The sequence below is a fragment of the Pristiophorus japonicus genome, unplaced genomic scaffold (genome assembly GCF_044704955.1).
Source record: "Pristiophorus japonicus isolate sPriJap1 unplaced genomic scaffold, sPriJap1.hap1 HAP1_SCAFFOLD_1359, whole genome shotgun sequence".
NCBI classification, from domain to species: domain Eukaryota; kingdom Metazoa; phylum Chordata; class Chondrichthyes; family Pristiophoridae; genus Pristiophorus; species Pristiophorus japonicus.
Genome location: NW_027251028.1, coordinates 49,100 through 67,671, shown reverse-complemented (window position 1 = coordinate 67,671; position 18,572 = coordinate 49,100). Strand labels below are relative to the sequence as shown.

Sequence of the window (18,572 nt, the reverse complement as noted above, 5' to 3'; positions counted from 1 at the left end):
CTGCAGACTAACTTTTTGTGTTTCATGCACAAGGACCCCCAGGTCCCTCTGTACTGTTGCACTTTGCAATTCTTCTCCATTTAAATTATAATTTGCTTTTCTATTTTTTCTGCAAAGTGGATAACCTCATATTTTCCCACATTATACTCCATCTGCCAAATTTTTGCCCACTCACAACCTGTCTACATCCTTTTGCAGATTATTTGTGTCCTCCTCACAATTTGCTTTCCCACCCATCTTTGTATCATCAGCAAACTTGGCTACATTACACCCGGTCCCTTCATCCAAGTCATTAATATAGATTGTAAATAGGTGAGACCCCAGCATCGATCCCTGCGGCACCCCACTAGTTACTGTTTGCCAATCGGAAAATGACCCGTTTATCCCGACTCTGTGTTTTCTGTTAGTTAGCCAATCCTCTATCCATGCTAATATATTACCCCCAACTCCGTGAACTTTTATCTTGTGCAGTAACCTTTTATGTGGCACCTTGTCAAATGCCTTCTGGAAATTCAAATACACCACATCCACTGGTTCCCCCTTATCCACCCTGCTCGTTACATCCTCAAAGAACTCCAATAAATTTGTCAAACATGACTTCACCTTCATAAATACATGCTGACTCTGCTTGATTGAATTATGCTTTTCCAAATGTCCTGCTACTGCTTCCCTAACAATGGACTCCAGTATTTTCCCAATGACAGATGTTAGACTAACTGGTCTATAGTTCCCTGATTTTTGTCTGCCTCCTTTTTTAAATAGGGGTGTTACATTTGCAGTTTTCCAATCCGCTGGGACCTCCCCAGAATCCAGAGAATTTTGGTAAATTACAACTTACTTTAAGACCCCAGGGGACTTGTCCGCCTTTAGTCCCATTATTTTACCGAGTACTACTTCTTTAGTGATAGTGATTGTATTAAGTTCCTCCCTCCCTATAGCCCCTTGATTATCCATGAAGACCAATACAAAATATTTGTTCAAAGTCTCTGCCATTTCCCTGTTCTCCATTATTAATACCCAGTCTCATCCTCTAGGGGACCAACATTTACTTTAGCCACTCTTTTCCTTTTTATGTACCTGTAGAAACTCTTACTAACTGTTTTTATATTTCGTGCTAGCTTACTTTCATAATCTATCTTCCCTCTCTATTATTTTTTTAGTCATTCTTTGCTGGCTTTTAAAAGTTTCCCAATCACCTGGCCTCCCACTAGTCTTGGCCACTTTGTATGCCCGTTGTTTTCAATTTGATACCCGCCCTTATTTCCTTAGTTAGCCACGGATGGTTATCCCTTCTCTTACAGCCTTTCCTTCTCATTGGGATATATTTTTGAAAGAGTTTATGAAACATCAACCATCCCACATTTTAATCTATTTCCCAGTCCACTTTAGCCCTCATACCTTTGTAGTCTCCTTTATTGAAGTTTAGGACACTGGTTAGAGATCCAACTTTTTCACCCTCCAACTGAATTTGAAATTCAACCATGTTATGGTCACCCATTCCAAGAGGATCCTTTACTAGATCATTTATTAATCCTGTCTCATTACACAGTACCAGATCTAAGATAGCCTGCTCCCTGGTTGGTTCCGCAACGTACTGTTCAAGGAAACTATCCCGAATACACACTGTGAACTCTTCCTCAAGGCGACCCTGGCCAATTTGCTTTGTCCAATCAATGTGAAGGTTAAAATCGCCCATGATTATTGCCGTTCCTTTTTTACAAGCCTACATTATTTCTTGATTTATTCTCCGTCCAACATTGTAGCTATTGTTAGGGGGCCTATGGACTACTCCCACCAGTGACTTTTTCCCCTTATTATTCCTTACCTCCACCCAAATTGATTCAACATCTTGATCTTCTGAGCCAATATCATTTCTCACTAACGCACTGATCCCATCCTTTATTAACAGAGCTACCCCACCTCCTTTTCCTTTCTGTTTGTCCTTCCGAATTGTCAAATACCCTGGAATATTCAGTCCCCAATCCTGGTCACCTTGCAACCACGTCTCTGTAATGGCCACCAGATCAGACTCATTTCTATCTATTTGTGACGTCAACTCATCTATTTTGTTACGAATGCTGCGTGCATTCAGATAAAGTGCTTTTAAATATGTTTTTTTACCATTTATTTCCTGCTTTGACCCCACTTTCTGATTCACCGTTATGTTTATATATTCTGTCCCTTCCTGTACACGCTCTGGTTTTCTTTTCCCCCAGTGCTACCCTGCTCTATTGCCTTCTCTTTATTATTTGACATTTTACATTTCTGCTCACCTGAACCCGCCACGCCACTAATCAGTTTAAAACCCTCTCTACAGCCCGAGTTATTGGATTCACCAGGACACTAGTCCCAACGGAACATCTCCCTCTTACCCCAGTACTGGTGCCAGTGTCCCACGAACTAAAACCCATTTCTCCCACACCAGTCTTTGAGCCACGTGTTTAACTCTCTGATCGTATTTATCCTATGCCAATTGCTCGTGGAGATTATTACCTTTGTGGTTCTGCATTTTAATTTGGCCCCAGCTGATCATAATCTCTCAGCAGAACCTTTGTCTGTCCTACCGATGTCGTTGGTGCCCACGTGGACCACGACAACTGGATCTCCAACACCCCCGCCCACTCCAAGTTCCTCTCCAGCCCAGAGGAGATGTCCTTAACCCTGGCACCGGGCACGCAACACAGCCTTCGGGACTCACGCTCTCGGCTGTATCTATCCTCCTAATGATACTGTCCCCTACCACCACAACGTTTCTTTTTACTCCCCCACTTGAATGGCCTCCTGTACCACGGTGCTGTGGTCAGTTTGACCATCCTCCCTGTAGTCCCTGCTCTTGTCCACACAGGGAGTAAGAGCCTCGAACCTGTTGGACAAGAGCAAGGGCTGAGGCTCCTCCATCACTACATCCTGAGTCCCCATACCTTCCTCACTCGTAGTCACACACTCCTGTCCCTGACCACGAATCAAAATTGAATTAATTAATCTAAGGGGTGTGACTGCCTCCTGGATCGCGGCGTCCAGGTAATTCTCCCCTCCCTGACGTGTCGCAGTGTTTGCAGCTCGGACTGCAGCTCATCAACACGGAGCCGAAGTTCCTCGGGCTGTAGACACTTGCTTCAGGTGTGGTCGCGATGGACCTCAATGGTGTCCACAAGCAACAGCAGAAACACATCTGCTGTCCTGCATCACTAATGTATTTAATTCATTAAGTTTTTAAGTTTTGTTTTTAATCCTAGCCCTTAATTCAAACCAATGCCCTAGGAGAGAAAAACTCACCAACCAATCACCTCCCTTCTTTGCTGTGACATCATACTTTGATTTTGATTCTTTTTACCTGGGCCCGTTACCTGGGCCCCGATCTCTCACCCGTTACCTGGGCCCGGATCTCTCACCCGTTACCTGGGCCCCGATCTCTCACCCGTTACCTGGGCCCCGATCTCTCACCCGTTACCTGGGCCTCGATCTCTCACCTGTTACCTGGGCCCCGATCTCTCACCCGTTACCTGGGCCCCGATCACCCGTCCGTTACCTGGGCCCCGATCTCTCACCCATTACCTGGGCCTCGATCTCTCACCCGTTACCTGGGCCCCGATCACCCGTCCGTTACCTGGGCCCCGATCTCTCACCCATTACCTGGGCCTCGATCTCTCACCCGTTACCTGGGCCCCGATCTCTCACCCGTTACCTGGGCCCCGATCTCTCACCCGTTACCTGGGCCCCGATCTCTCACCCGTTACCTGGGCCTCGATCTCTCACCCGTTACCTGGGCCCCGATCTCTCACCCGTTACCTGGGCCCCGATCTCTCACCCGTTACCTGGGCCCCGATCACCCGTCCGTTACCTGGGCCCCGATCTCTCACCCATTACCTGGGCCTCGATCTCTCACCCGTTACCTGGGCCCCGATCTCTCACCCGTTACCTGGGCCCTGATCTCCTGTCCGTTACCTGGGCCTCGATCTCTCACCCGTTACCTGGGCCCCGATCTCTCACCCATTACCTGGACCCCGATCTCTCACCCATTACCTGGGCCTCGATCTCTCACCCATTACCTGGGCCCCGATCTCTCACCCGTTACCTGGGCCCTGATCTCCTGTCCGTTACCTGGGCCCCGATCTCTCACCCGTTACCTGGGCCCTGATCTCATGTCCGTTACCTGGGCCTCGATCTCTCACCCGTTACCTGGGCCTCGATCTCTCATCCGTTACCTGGGCCCTGATCTCCCGTTCGTTACCTGGGCCCTGATCTCCCGTTCGTCACCTGGGCCCTGATCTCCCATCCGTTACCTGGGCCCTGATCTCCCGTTCGTTACCTGGGCCCTGATCACCCGTTCGTCACCTGGGCCCTGATCTCCCGTCCGTTACCTGGGCCCTGATCTCTCACCCGTTACCTGGGCCCTGATCTCCCGTCCGTTACCTGTGCCCTTTACCTGGGCTCCGATCTCCCACCCGTTACCTGGGCCCCGATCTCTCACCCATTACCTGGACCCCGATCTCTCACCCATTACCTGGGCCTCGATCTCTCACCCATTAACTGGGCCCCGATCTCTCACCCGTTACCTGGGCCCCGATCTCTCACCCGTTACCTGGGCCCCGATCACCCGTCCGTTACCTGGGCCCCGATCTCTCACCCATTACCTGGGCCTCGATCTCTCACCCGTTACCTGGGCCCCGATCTCTCACCCGTTACCTGGGCCCTGATCTCCTGTCCGTTACCTGGGCCTCGATCTCTCACCCGTTACCTGGGCCCCGATCTCTCACCCATTACCTGGACCCCGATCTCTCACCCATTACCTGGGCCTCGATCTCTCACCCATTACCTGGGCCCCGATCTCTCACCCGTTACCTGGGCCCTGATCTCCTGTCCGTTACCTGGGCCCTGATCTCATGTCCGTTACCTGGGCCTCGATCTCTCACCCGTTACCTGGGCCTCGATCTCTCATCCGTTACCTGGGCCCTGATCTCCCGTTCGTTACCTGGGCCCTGATCTCCCGTTCGTCACCTGGGCCCTGATCTCCCATCCGTTACCTGGGCCCTGATCTCCCATTCGTTACCTGGGCCCTGATCACCCGTTCGTCACCTGGGCCCTGATCTCCCGTCCGTTACCTGGGCCCTGATCTCTCACCCGTTACCTGGGCCCTGATCTCCCGTCCGTTACCTGTGCCCTTTACCTGGGCCTCGATCTCTCACCCGTTACCTGGGCCCCGATCTCTCACCCATTACCTGGACCCCGATCTCTCACCCATTACCTGGGCCTCGATCTCTCACCCATTACCTGGGCCCCGATCTCTCACCCGTTACCTGGGCCCTGATCTCCTGTCCGTTACCTGGGCCCCGATCTCTCACCCGTTACCTGGGCCCTGATCTCATGTCCGTTACCTGGGCCTCGATCTCTCACCCGTTACCTGGGCCCCGATCTCATGTCCGTTACCTGGGCCTCGATCTCTCACCCGTTACCTGGGCCTCGATCTCTCATCCGTTACCTGGGCCCTGATCTCCCGTTCGTTACCTGGGCCCTGATCTCCCGTTCGTCACCTGGGCCCTGATCTCCCATCCGTTACCTGGGCCCTGATCTCCCGTTCGTTACCTGGGCCCTGATCACCCGTTCGTCACCTGGGCCCTGATCTCCCGTCCGTTACCTGGGCCCCGATCTCTCACCCATTACCTGGGCCTCGATCTCTCACCCGTTACCTGGGCCCCGATCACCCGTCCGTTACCTGGGCCCCGATCTCTCACCCATTACCTGGGCCCCGATCTCTCACCCGTTACCTGGGCCCCGATCTCTCACCCGTTACCTGGGCCTCGATCTCTCACCCGTTACCTGGGCCTCGATCTCTCATCCGTTACCTGGGCCCTGATCTCCCGTTCGTTACCTGGGCCCTGATCTCCCGTTCGTCACCTGGGCCCTGATCTCCCATCCGTTACCTGGGCCCTGATCTCCCGTTCGTTACCTGGGCCCTGATCACCCGTTCGTCACCTGGGCCCTGATTTCCCGTCCGTTACCTGGGCCCCGATCTCTCACCCATTACCTGGGCCTCGATCTCTCACCCATTACCTGGGCCCCGATCACCCGTCCGTTACCTGGGCCCCGATCTCTCACCCGTTACCTGGGCCTCGATCTCTCACCCGTTACCTGGGCCCCGATCTCTCACCCGTTACCTGGGCCCCGATCTCTCGCCCGTTACCTGGGCCCCGATCACCCGTCCGTTACCTGGGCCCCGATCTCTCACCCATTACCTGGGCCTCGATCTCTCACCCGTTACCTGGGCCCCGATCTCTCACCCGTTACCTGGGCCCCGATCTCCTGTCCGTTACCTGGGCCTCGATCTCTCACCCGTTACCTGGGCCCCGATCTCTCACCCGTTACCTGGACCCCGATCTCTCACCCATTACCTGGGCCTCGATCTCTCACCCATTACCTGGGCCCCGATCTCTCACCCGTTACCTGGGCCCCGATCTCTCACCCGTTACCTGGACCCTGATCTCTCACCCGTTACCTGGACCCCGATCTCTCACCCATTACCTGGGCCTCGATCTCTCACCCATTACCTGGGGCCCCGATCTCTCAACCGTTACCTGGGCCCTGATCTCCTGTCCGTTACCTGGGCCCCGATCTCTCACCCGTTACCTGGGCCCTGATCTCATGTCCGTTACCTGGGCCTCGATCTCTCACCCGTTACCTGGGCCTCGATCTCTCACCCGTTACCTGGGCCCTGATCTCCCGTTCGTTACCTGGGCCCTGATCTCCCGTTCGTCACCTGGGCCCTGATCTCCCATCCGTTACCTGGGCCCTGATCTCCTGTTCGTTACCTGGGCCCTGATCACCCGTTCGTCACCTGGGCCCTGATCTCCCGTCCGTTACCTGAGCCCTGATCTCTCACCCGTTACCTGGGCCCTGATCTCCCGTCCGTTACCTGTGCCCTTTACCTGGGCTCTGATCTCCCACCCTTTACCTGGGCCCGATCTCCCGCCAGTTACCTGTGCCCTTTACCTGGACCCGATCTCCTGCTGCATGTTGTGCCGATTTTGCGCCTGGAACCATTCTTATAAATCTTTTCTGCGCCCTCTCTGAGGCCTTCACATCCTTCCTAAAGTGCGGTGCCCAGAATTGGACACAATACTCCAGTTGAGGTCAGACCAGTATTTTATAAAGGTTCATCATAATTTCAACACTTTTGTACTCTATACCTCTATTCATTAAGCCCAGAATCCATATGCATTTTTAACCATTTTCTTAACCTGCCCTGTCACCTTCAACGATTTGTGCACATACCCCCAGGTCTCTCTGTTCCTGCACCGTTTAGAATTTACCCTTTACTTTATATTGCCTCTCCTCGATCTGCCTGCCAAAATGTAACACTTCGCACTTTTCTGTGTTAAGTTCCATCTGCCCCGTGCCCGCCCATTTCACCAGCCTGCCTGTGTCTTTTTGTAGTCTATCACAACCTCCTCACTGTTCACTAGACTTCAAAGTTTTGTGATATCTGCAAATTGTGAAATTGTGCCCTGTACACCTCAGTCCAAGTCATTACTATATATCCAGAAAAGCAGTGGTCCCAGTACCGACCCCTGGGGAACACCACTGTATACCTTCCTCCTGTCCGAAACACAACCGTTCACCACTACTCTCTGTTCCCTGTCACCTAGCCAATCCCGTACCCATGCTGCCACTGTCCCTTTTATTCCATGAGCTTCAACTTTGCTGCAAGCCGATTATGTGGCACTTTATCAAACGCCTTTTGGAAATCCATGTACACCACGTCACCAACCCTCTCTGGCACCTCATCAAAAAACGCAATCAAGTTAGTTAAACACGATTTGCCTTTAACAAATCCGTGCTGGCTTTCTTAGTCAATCCACACATGTCCCAGTGACTGTTAACTTTGTCCCTGATTATCATTTCCAAAAGCTTCCCCACTACTGAGGTTAAACTGACCGGCCTGTAGTTGCTGGGTTTAACCTTACACCCTTTTTTGAACAAGGGTGTAACATCTACAGGTCTCCAGCCCTCTGGCCCTGCCCCTGTATCTAAGGAGGATTGGAAGATTATGGTCAGTACCTCCGCGATTTACTTCCCTCAGCTCGGATACATCCCATCCAGTCCTGGTGACTTATCTACTTTAAGTACAGCCAACCTTTCTAGTACCTCCTCTTCATCATTTTTTATCCTATCCAATATCTCCACTACCTCCTCTTTCACTGTGACTTTGGCAGCATCTCCTTCCTTGGTAAAGACAGATGCAAAGTACTCAATTAGTCCCTCAGCCATGCCCTCTGCCCCGCCTCTCTCATGCTCCCCGTTTACTATTATATGCCTTTAGAAGTCTTTCGGGTTCCCCTTTATGTTAACTGCCAATCTGTTATCATACTCTCCCTTTGCCCATCTTATTTCCTTTTTCACTTCCCCTCTGAACTTTCTATATTCAGCCTGATTCTCACTTGTATTCTCAACCTGACATCTATCATACGTGCTCTTTTTTCTGTTTCATCTCACTCTCTATCTCTTTCGTTATCCAGGGTGCCCTGACTTTGGTTGCCTTTTCTTTCCCACTCGTAGGAACGTACCTGGATTGTACCCAAACCATCTCATCTTCAAAGGCAGCCCATTGTTCGATTACAGTTTTGCCTGCCATTCTTTGCCAGTTTACCCGGGCCAGATCCATTCTCAACCCACTGAAATTGGCCTTCCTCCAATTAAATATTTTTTACCATAGATTGCTCCCTGTCCTTTTCCATAGTTAATCTAAATATCTAAATCATGATCACTGTTTCCTAAATGTTCCCCTACTGACACTTGCCCTACCTCATTCCCCAGAACCAGATCCAGCAATGCCTCCTCCCTCGTTGGACTGGAAACGTACTGATCAAAAATGTTCTCACGAACAAAGTTCAGAAATTCTTCCCTCTCTCTGCCCTTTACACTATAACTATCCCAGTCTATATAAGGATAATTGAGGTCCCCCATTATCACAACTCTTATAGTTCTTGTAGCTCTCTGTAATTTCCCTAAAAATTTGCTCCCCAATATCCTTCAATCATGTGTATTTGTAACACTAAAGTTCAAATTGGTCCCCTTGGAGGACAAGCCCCGATTGCTGATTGATCCTCTTGGAGGGCAAAACAGATCCAGTTCCTCTGGAATGTGTAATTAGATCCTCCCTCCTACATAATCAGTGACTTTGCAAAGTGTAATTCAAGCCAGTGACTGACTATTCTAGACACAACAGAGCACACCTGGAACAGATAGGGCTCATCCTTGCGGGTTAACACTTCCTCCACCCCCCCAGATGGGGCATTGTGTGGGGGTCACAGAATGTTAACAGATTTATTAGATATGAAGTGAATAGTGTCGTGACTTCCAGATTTCATCCAGTCCAATGATGTCACAGTCCGAGAAATCAAGAGGGAGGACAGAGAGAACGCTCCCATTCCCCCGCTCTCGACCTAAATCACGTTCATCCTCCATCCCCACTGTGCTCCTTACACACCGCAGATCCTGACTTCCTCTCCGATCCCCTCTTCCCTCTCTCCGATTCTCTCTCTCGTCCCCTCCGGTTCCCATTTTCTCGCTCCCTCCCTCCCCATCTCCCCTTGCCCTCCCCCCTCTCTTCCCCCTCCCCAGTTCCCCTCCCCCTCTGTTCACCCCCCCCCCCCCGCCCCTGAGGGGAATGAGGCGCTGTGCTGTGGGCTTGGGGTTAATGCCCCTATTGGCGGGGGGCCTGTAGAATGCACCTACTGGTGTAATGTTGTTGTTTGTTAACTCTCACCAAATACATTCTGACCTTGGCCCCTTCGCTCTGCAGCTCTGGAATGTTCTCCTCAACTAACACTCACTGAGGTCACTTCCGGCCTCTGGCCCTCACAAAGATGGCTGTCGCGGCTGAGTGAAGCTGTGGCCTGGATTATCTGGATCCGGATCGGATCGCTCCCGGACTCTGCCAGCAGGAGGCCGCTCGCACCATCGCGATCCAATGATTTCTGGTTTCCGGTAAGGCCGGAAGTTGCTGCGGGATGTGCCGCGCGTTCCGCTACGCTCCGGGCTTTGCGCTGCGCCGGGCGGCAAAGGCCGAGGCTCGGGGACGCGATGAGGTGGCGGGTGGTGGCGGTGCTGCTGGCGCTGGCGGCGGGCGGTGAGTGAGTGAGTGAGGCCGCAGCTCTGGCACTGGGCCGGCCCGGGAGCTCTCAGGCTCCTCTCCCGAGTGTCCCAGTTCCCCAGGACCAGGAGTCGGCCTTACGGCCCCTCGAGCCTGCTCCGATCATGGGCTCGGGTCCACTCCCCATTACCCTTCACTCCCTTATCGCTCAAAAATCTGTCTCTGTCTTAAATGTATTCAGTGACCCAGCCTCCACAGCTCTCTGGGGCAGAGAATTCCACAGGTTTACAACCCTCCGAGAGAAGAAATTTCTCCTCATCTCTGTTTTAAATGGGCGGCCCCTAATTCTAAGACCATGCCCTCTAGTTCTAGTCTCCCCCATCAGTGGAAACATCCTCTCTGCATCCACCTTGTCAAGCCCCCTCATAATCTGATACGTTTCGATAAGATCACCTCTCATTCTTCTGAATGCCAATGAGTACAGGCCCAACCTCCTCAACCTTTCCTCATAAGTCAACCCCCTCATCCCTGGAATCAACCGAGTGAACTTCTCTGAACTGCCTCCAATGCAAGTATATCCCTCCTTAAACACAAAGACCAAAACTGTACGCAGTACTCCAGGTGTGGCCTCACCAATACCCTGTACAGTTATAGCAGGACTTCTCTTCTTTTATACTCTATCCCCCTTGCAATAAAGGCCAACATTCCATTTGCCTTCCTGATCACTTGCTGTACCTGCATACTGACTGTTCGTGTTTCATGCACAAGGATGTGCATACATGAAGGAATTGAATGTAATATCTCCAAGTTTGCAGATGACACTAAACTGGGTGGCAGTGTGAGCTGTGAGGAGGATGCTAAGAGGCTGCAGAGTGACTTGGACAGGTTAGGTGAGTGGGCAAATGCATAGCAGATGCAGTATAATGTGGATAAATGTGAGGTTAATCACTTTGGTGGCAAAAACAGGAAGGCAGAATATTATCTGAATGGTGACCAATTAGGAAAAGGGGAGGTGCAACGAGACCTGGGTGCCATGGTTCATCAGTCATTGAAAGTTGGCATGCAAGTACAGCAGGTAGTGAAGAAGGCAAATGGCATGTTGGCCTTCATAGCGAGAGGATTTGAGTATAGAAGCAGGGGAGGTCTTACTGCAGTTGTACAGGGCCTTGGTGAGGCCACACCTTGAGTATTGTGTACAGTTTTGGTCTCCTAATCTGAGGAAGGAGATTCTTGCTATTGAGGGAGTGCAGCGAAGGTTCACCAGACTGATTCCCGGGATGGCAGGACTGACATCTGAAGAAAGACTGGATCGACTGGGCTTATATTCACTGGAATTTAGAAGAATGAGAGGGGAGCTCATAGAAGCATATAAAATTCTGACGGGATTGGAGAAATTAGATGCAGGAAGAATGTTCCTGATGTTGGGGAAGTCCAGAACCAGGGGTCACAGTCTAAGGATAAGAGGTATGCCATTTAGGACCGAGATGAGGAGGAACTTCTTCACTCAGAATTGTGAACCTGTGGAATTCCCTGCCGCAGAGAGTTGTTGAGGCCAGTTCGTTGGATATATTCAAAAGGGAGTTAGATGTGACCCTTACGGCTAAAGGGATCAAGGGGTATGGAGAGAAAGCAGGAATGGGGTACTGAAGTTGCATGATCAGCCATGATCATATTGAATGGTGGTGCAGGCTCGAAGGGCCGAATGCCTACTTTTGTACCTATTTTCTATGTTTCTATCCCAGATCCCTCTGTACCGCAGCATTTTGTAATCTCTCCCCATTTAAATAATTTGCTTTTTTATTTTTCCTACCAAAGTGGATAACCTCACATTTTCCCACATTATACTCTGTCTGCCAAATGTATGGTTAACAGAAAGCTATCAATTTCAGAATTAAAATTAACAATTGACCCCCAGCATCAATTGCTGTTTGTGGAACAGGATTCCAAACTGCCCTTTGTGTGTAGAAGTGTTTCCTAATTTCACTCCAGAAATGTCTGGCTCGAATGTTTAGACTCTGCCCCCTGGTCCTAGACTCCCCAACCAGGGGGAACAGTATCTCTCTCTCTACCTCGTCAGTTCCCTGTAATATCCTGGAAACTTCCATCAGATCTCCCCTTAACCATCTAAATTTCTGGGAATACAACCAGAGATTGTGAAATCTCTCCTTGTAATTTAACCCTTGGTGTCCGGGTATCATTCAGGTAAACCCACTCTGCACTCCCTCTGAGGCCAATATACCCTCCCTAAGGTGTGGTGCCCAGAACGGCTCACAGTGCTCCAGGTGTGTTGTAACCCCTCAGTGCTCCCCACCAGCACCCCAAATCTCTCAAAGCGCCATTTTAATGTTTAGATGTGTGGTGACGCCGGTTCTGTTGCTACTTTTTAACTTCTTGTTTCCTTCACCACCATCTTCCTCAGCAATACGTGCAAATCCTGAAGTCCTCGTAGATCTGAAAAAGGTACCCGCGGACCCGGAAAAGGTACCCGCGGACCCGGAAAAGGTACCCGCGGACCCGGAAAAGGTACCCGCGGACCCGGAAAAGGGATCCGTGGCTTCGATAAATGAATCAGCAGTCCTGGAAAAGGAACCAGCGGACCCTAATACACACAGTCTCGGTGCAGCCAATGCTGAAAATGCTAGTGGCGTAGTTGGGGGTAACGGAGATGAAAAAGTCAAGCCTGCTGTTGGTGGCGGGGCTGCTGGTGGGGGCAGTGGGACCCAAGGTGTTGAGAAGGCTGATCAAAGGCCAAAAGGTGGTGCCAATCCAGGCAATGGGACACTGAAAGGGGAAGGTAACCGCGATGACCCGGCAACATCTGACGGCAAGAACCCGGCAGACGGGCACAATAAGGCCAAGGACGATGAGAGTGACGGCAAGGAGGGCGGTGTTGGCCAAAGTAACAGAGGGGATGATGAGGAAGGGGAAGAGGAGACCCCAGAGACGGACGGGGATGGTGATGTTGAGCAGGCTGGTGCCGCTCGAAGTGTTGCTGCTGGATCAGTGAAGGTTGAAGCTGGGCAGGAGATCGGCGCTGACTCAGTCCCCAGGGACGAGCCGGAGAGCAGCCATTTCTTCGCCTATCTGGTGACCACCGCTGTCATTGTTGCAGTTCTGTATATCGCCTATCACAACAAGCGCAAGGTGAGCGGGGACTGAGTGGGGGGGGGGGGCTTTATATTGAAGAAAACAAGTCAGACCTGGCTAACTATAGGCCCATTAGTTTAACATCAGTAATAGGTAAGATGCTTGAAGGAATCAAGGCTTACAATATATGACTGCTTGGATCGAGAGGGACCTATCAGGGACACCTAACAGGGACACATATCAGCCTAACATCTGTGGTTGGGAAAATGTTGGAGTCCATTTTTAAAGAAGCAGTAGCAGGACATTTGGAAAAGCAAAATTCGGTCAGGCAGAGTCAGCACGGATTTATGAAGGAGAAGTCATGTTTGACAAATTTTCTGGACTTCTTTGAGGATGTAACGAACAGGGTGGATAAAGGGGAACCAGTGGATGTGGTGTATTTGGACTGCCAGAAGGCATTTGACAAGGTGCCACATAAAAGGTTACTGCACAAGATAAAAGTTCACGGGGTTGGGGGTAATATATTAGCATGGATAGAGGATTGGCTAACTAACAGAAAACAGAGAGTCAGGATAAATGGTTCATTCTCGGGTTGGCAATCCGTAACTAGTGGGGTGCTGCAGGGATCAGTGCTGGGACCCCAACTATTTACAATCTATATTAACGACTTGGAAGAAGGGACCGAGTGTAATGTAGCCAAGTTTGCTGACGATACAAAGTTGGGAGGAAAAGCAAATTGTGAGGAGGACACAAAAAATCTGCAAAGGGACATAGACAGGCTAAGTGAGTGGGCAAAAATTTGGCAGATGGAGTATAATGTTGGAAAGTGTGAGATCATGCACTTTGGCAGAAAGAAATCAAAGAGCAAGTTATTATTTAAATGGAGAAAGATTGCAAAGTGCTGCAGTACAGCGGGACCTGGGGGTACTTGTGCATGAAACACAAAAGGTTAATATGCAGCTACAGCAAGTGATCAAGAAGGCCAATGGAATATTGACCTTTATTGCAAAGGGGATGGAGTATAAAAGCAGGGAAGTCTTGCTACAATAATATTGGTGAGGCCACACCTGGAATACTGCGTGCAGTTTTGGTTTCCATATTTAAGAAAGGATATACTTGCTTTGGAGGCAGTTCAGAGAAGGTTCAGTAGGTTGATTCCGGAGATGAGGAGGTTGACTTATGAGGAAAGGTTGAGTAGGTTGGGCCTCTATTCATTGGAATTCAGAAGAAAGAGAGGAGATCTTATCGAAACGTATAAGATTATGAGGGGACTTGACAAGGTGGATGCAGAGAGGATGTTTCCACTGGTGGGGGAGACTAGAACTAGGGGCATCATCTTAGAATAAGGACCCCCCCCCCATTTAAAACTGAGGTGAGGGGGAATTTCTTCTCTGAGGGTTGTAAATCTGGAATTCGCTGCCTCAGAGAGCTGTGGAAGCCGGGACATTGAATAAATTTAAGACAGAGATAGACAGTTTCTTAACTGATAAGGGGTTATGGGGAGCGGGCAGGGAAGTGGACCTGAGTCCATGATCGGATCAGCCATGATGGTATTAAAAGGCTCGAGCGGTCGAATGGCATACTCTTCCTATTTCTTTATGTTCTTATGACACTCAACATGGCTTCATAAAAAGGAGGTCATGTCTTAATTTTTTTTAAGAAGTTACAAAGTTGGTGGATGAGAGAAGTTCAATAGACATTGTCTACTTAGAGTTCCAAAAAGCTTGTGATAAGGTATCGCACAAGGGGTCTCTGGTATTAGTGGTAATATATTGAGTTGCATTAAGAACTGGCTGGATGGACGCAGGCAAAGAGTAGTTAAAGGTGGATTTGGATCTGTTTGGGGACGGGTCACCAGCGGTGACCCACAGGGATCAGTGTTGGGACCGTTGTTCTTTACTATTTTTATTAATGATCTGGATGTGGGTGTTGGGGGCATGAACTGGATATTTGCAGATGATACCGAGATGAGAGAAGTATGTCCTATCTAAAGTAAGGACCTAATGTCCCATAGTTGTCGGCACCAACTTTAATTGGTTAATGTGCGAGTATTCGGACTGTAGTTAACATTTGTCTGCTTCAGGCTGATCTTAATGTGTTGGGAGATTGGGCTCATGACTGGAAAATTATGTATAACTTGGATAAGTGCAGTGATCTGCAGGTGGGCAGGGTAAGTGCTCAACATTCATACACCCTTCAGGGAAAAGCATTAAAGGAGGTGGAAATAGAGAGAAATCTGGGCATTCTAATGCAGACATCCTTAAAGGTATATTAGCAATGCCGTGAAGCAATAGTTGGAGCGAATAGGGTGTTGGATGTATCTATCGGACAGTTGAGTATAAGACGGGGCGTACTATTGTCCTTGTACAAGACCTTAGTCTGGCCGCACTTGGAATACTGTGACTAGTTTTGGTCTCCTCACGTGGTGGGTGATATAGAGGCTTTGGAGAGAGTACAGAAGAGTACCACTGGATTAATTCCCAGTCTAAAGCATTTTATTTATCAAGATAAGAACATGAGAAGTAGGCCATACTGCCCTGTCATTTAGTAAGATCATGGCTGATCTTCGACTTCAACTCCACTTTCCTGCCCGATCACCATATTCCATGATTGTTCTAGAGCCCAAAAATCTATCGATCTCAGCTCTGAATATACTCAAAGACTGAGCCTCCACAGCCCTCTGGGGCAGAGAATTCCAAAGATTCACAACCCTCTGAGTGAAGAACTTCCTCCTCATCTCAGTCCTAAATGGCCGACCCCTTATCCTGAGACTGTGACCCTGGTTCTAGACTCCCCAGCCCGGGGGAAACATCCTCCCTGCATCTACCCTGTCAAGCCCCTTAACAGCTTTAAAAGTTTCAATTAGATCACACCTCATTCTTTTAAGCTTCAGAGAATATCAGCCCAGTCTACTCAATCTCTCTTCTTAGGACAATCCCCCCATCCCAGGAATCAGTCTGGTGAACTTTCATTGCACTTGCCTGTAAGGCAAGTAAATCCTTCCTTAGATACAGAGACCAAAACTGTGCACAGTGCTCCAGGTGTGGTCTCACCAAGGCCCTGTACAGTTGCAGCAAGCCTTCCTTACTCTTGTGCTCCAACCCACTCGCAATAAAGGCCAACATGGCATTAGCCAAGATAGGCTAAAAGTGTTGGCACTCTACGCTTTAGAAAAGCATATACTTCGAGGTGATCTGATTGAGGTTTATAACATAATAAAGGGAATAGACTATGTTCCCGTTGAGTTTGTTTCAGTTGAATAGATAAGGAGGATCCGGGGTCATGTGAGTTGTGTAGGGCTAGATCGAGGAGGTGGTTCTTCTCCCAGAGGACCGTGGACCTCTGGAACAAGCTGGCGTGTCGTGTGGTGGACACGGTGGAATTCGCTGAATTCCTTCGAGCGAGAGTTGGACCTGTTTCTGGCTGGAGTGGATCACCTCTCTCAGAAGGGTAGGCACTGCAGGGAATTCAAGGTCAGAGTGATCTCCTGAACTCGTTTCCATCATCTAGATAGGTCGGAGAGGAATTTCCAGATTTTTTCCCCCCAAATTGACCTGGGTTTTTCATCTGTATTTAGTCTCTCCCGGGAGATCACATGGATCGGGTGGGATGGAGAGCATGTGTTATATGTGAGGTTTCACAATAGTGTGGGACAGGCTTACTGGAGTAGGGTGTCGTTACCCGTGCGCCATTGTTTATCTGGTTGTGTGAAAGATGTGGCACCCACCCCCAAGCCTCGGGCAGGAGGGAGGGCGAGACTCCCGTGGGGTGGGATGGGAGTTTATCCCGAGGGTGGGGGTTATATCAAGGGAGGGGTTTTATTTAACTCTGTTTTTCCATTGCAGATTATCGCTGTTGTTATTGAAGGTCGAAGGTCAAAAACCACTCGACGGCCAAAATCAGCAGAATATCAGCGGCTCGATCAGAAGGTATCTCGTCCTCCATCCTTCGCTCCCTCCCCCCCCCCCGCCCCCATCTTCCCCCGTGATACTCACGTCTCTCTCCCCCGGCCCCTCTCCCATCCTCTCCCTCTCGCCCCCTCTTGCCCCACGCGCCCGTGCCCCTCGCACCCCACCCCGCGCGCGCCCCTCTCCACACTGGAGATTAACGTTATTATTTTCTCTCCTTTCCCCAGCTGTGAAGACCCTCTGGGCACCAGTGGACCCCCTGCAGAGACTGCTTTGCCCCGCTCCTCTGAGAAACCTCTCGGATCCTTCCCCTAAACCCACCCAATGTCTTCCTTTCACATATCAACGAGGAGCTTCACCCGAATCACAGGACCAGATCCCCTTCCCGGATCCCTGCTCCAGATCCGTGAGAAGAATGTGATTTCCCAGTTTGGGCAGTGGCTGTGTATTTTGTTTCCTGACTTCTTAAAGGGGGAGGGGGGAGGGGGGGGGGTCATTTTATTTTATTTTATTTTATTTTTAATTGTTGGGGTGGTGGGGGGAGGAGAGAGAAGGATTGGGGGGGGGGGGAAGAGGAGAGAGAAGGATTGGGGGGGGGAAGGAGAGAGAAGGATTGGGGGGGGGAAGGAGAGAGAAGGATTGGGGGGGGGAAGGAGAGAGAAGGATTGGGGAGGTGAAGGAGAGAGAAGGATTGGGGGATGGGGAGGAGAGAGAAGGATTGGGGGATGGGGAGGAGAGAGAAGGATTGGGGGGGGGGAAGAGAGAGAAGGATTGGGGGGGGGAGGAGAGAGAAGGATTGGGGGGGGGGGAGGAGAGAGAAGGATTGGGGGGGGGAGGAGAGAGAAGGATTGGGGGGGGGGAGGAGAGAAGAGGATTGGGGGGGGAGGAGAGAGAAGGATTGGGGGGGGGAAGAGATAAGAAATGGGGGGGGGAGAAGGATTTGGGGGGGGAAGAGAGAAGGATTTGGGGGGGGGAAGAGAGAAGGATTTGGGGGGGGGAAGAGAGAAGGATTTGGGGGGGGAAGAGAAGGATTTGGGGGGGGAAGAGAGAAGGATTTGGGGGGGGGGAAGAGAAGGATTGGGGGGGAGAGAAGAGAAGGATTGGGGGGGGAGAGAAGGATTGGGGGGGGAGGAGAGAGAAGAATTGGGGGGGGAAAGAGAGAGAGAAGAATTGGGGGGGGGGGAAGAGAGAAGGATTGGGGAGAGAGAGAAGGATTGGAGGGGGGGGGGAGAGGAGAGAGAAGGATCGGAGGGGGGGAGGAGAGAGAAGGATCGGAGGGGGGGGAGGAGAAAGAAGGATCGGAGGGGGGGGAGGAGAGAGAAGGATCGGAGGGGGGGAGGAGAGAGAAGGATTGGAGGGGGGGAGGAGAGAGAAGGATTGGAGGGGGGGAGGAGAGAGAAGGATTGGAGGGGGGGGGGGGGAGAGAGAAGGATTGGAGGGGGGGAGGGGGGGGGAAGAGAAGGATTGCGGGGGGGGGGGCGGGGGAG

General features: G+C 50.7%; 1 protein-coding gene across 1 annotated transcript; it reads left to right on the top strand.

Moving 5' to 3' along the window:
• Nucleotides 1-3,131: 3,131 nt before the first annotated feature.
• Nucleotides 3,132-17,563, top strand: LOC139242504 (trans-Golgi network integral membrane protein 1-like). Its single transcript, XM_070870390.1, has 5 exons — nt 3,132-3,193; nt 9,864-10,126; nt 12,510-13,234; nt 17,023-17,106; nt 17,313-17,563. Exons 1-5 carry the CDS (start codon nt 3,132-3,134, stop codon nt 17,316-17,318), a joined length of 1,140 nt encoding a protein of 379 aa, XP_070726491.1. The 3' UTR covers nt 17,319-17,563.
• Nucleotides 17,564-18,572: the final 1,009 nt, after the last annotated feature.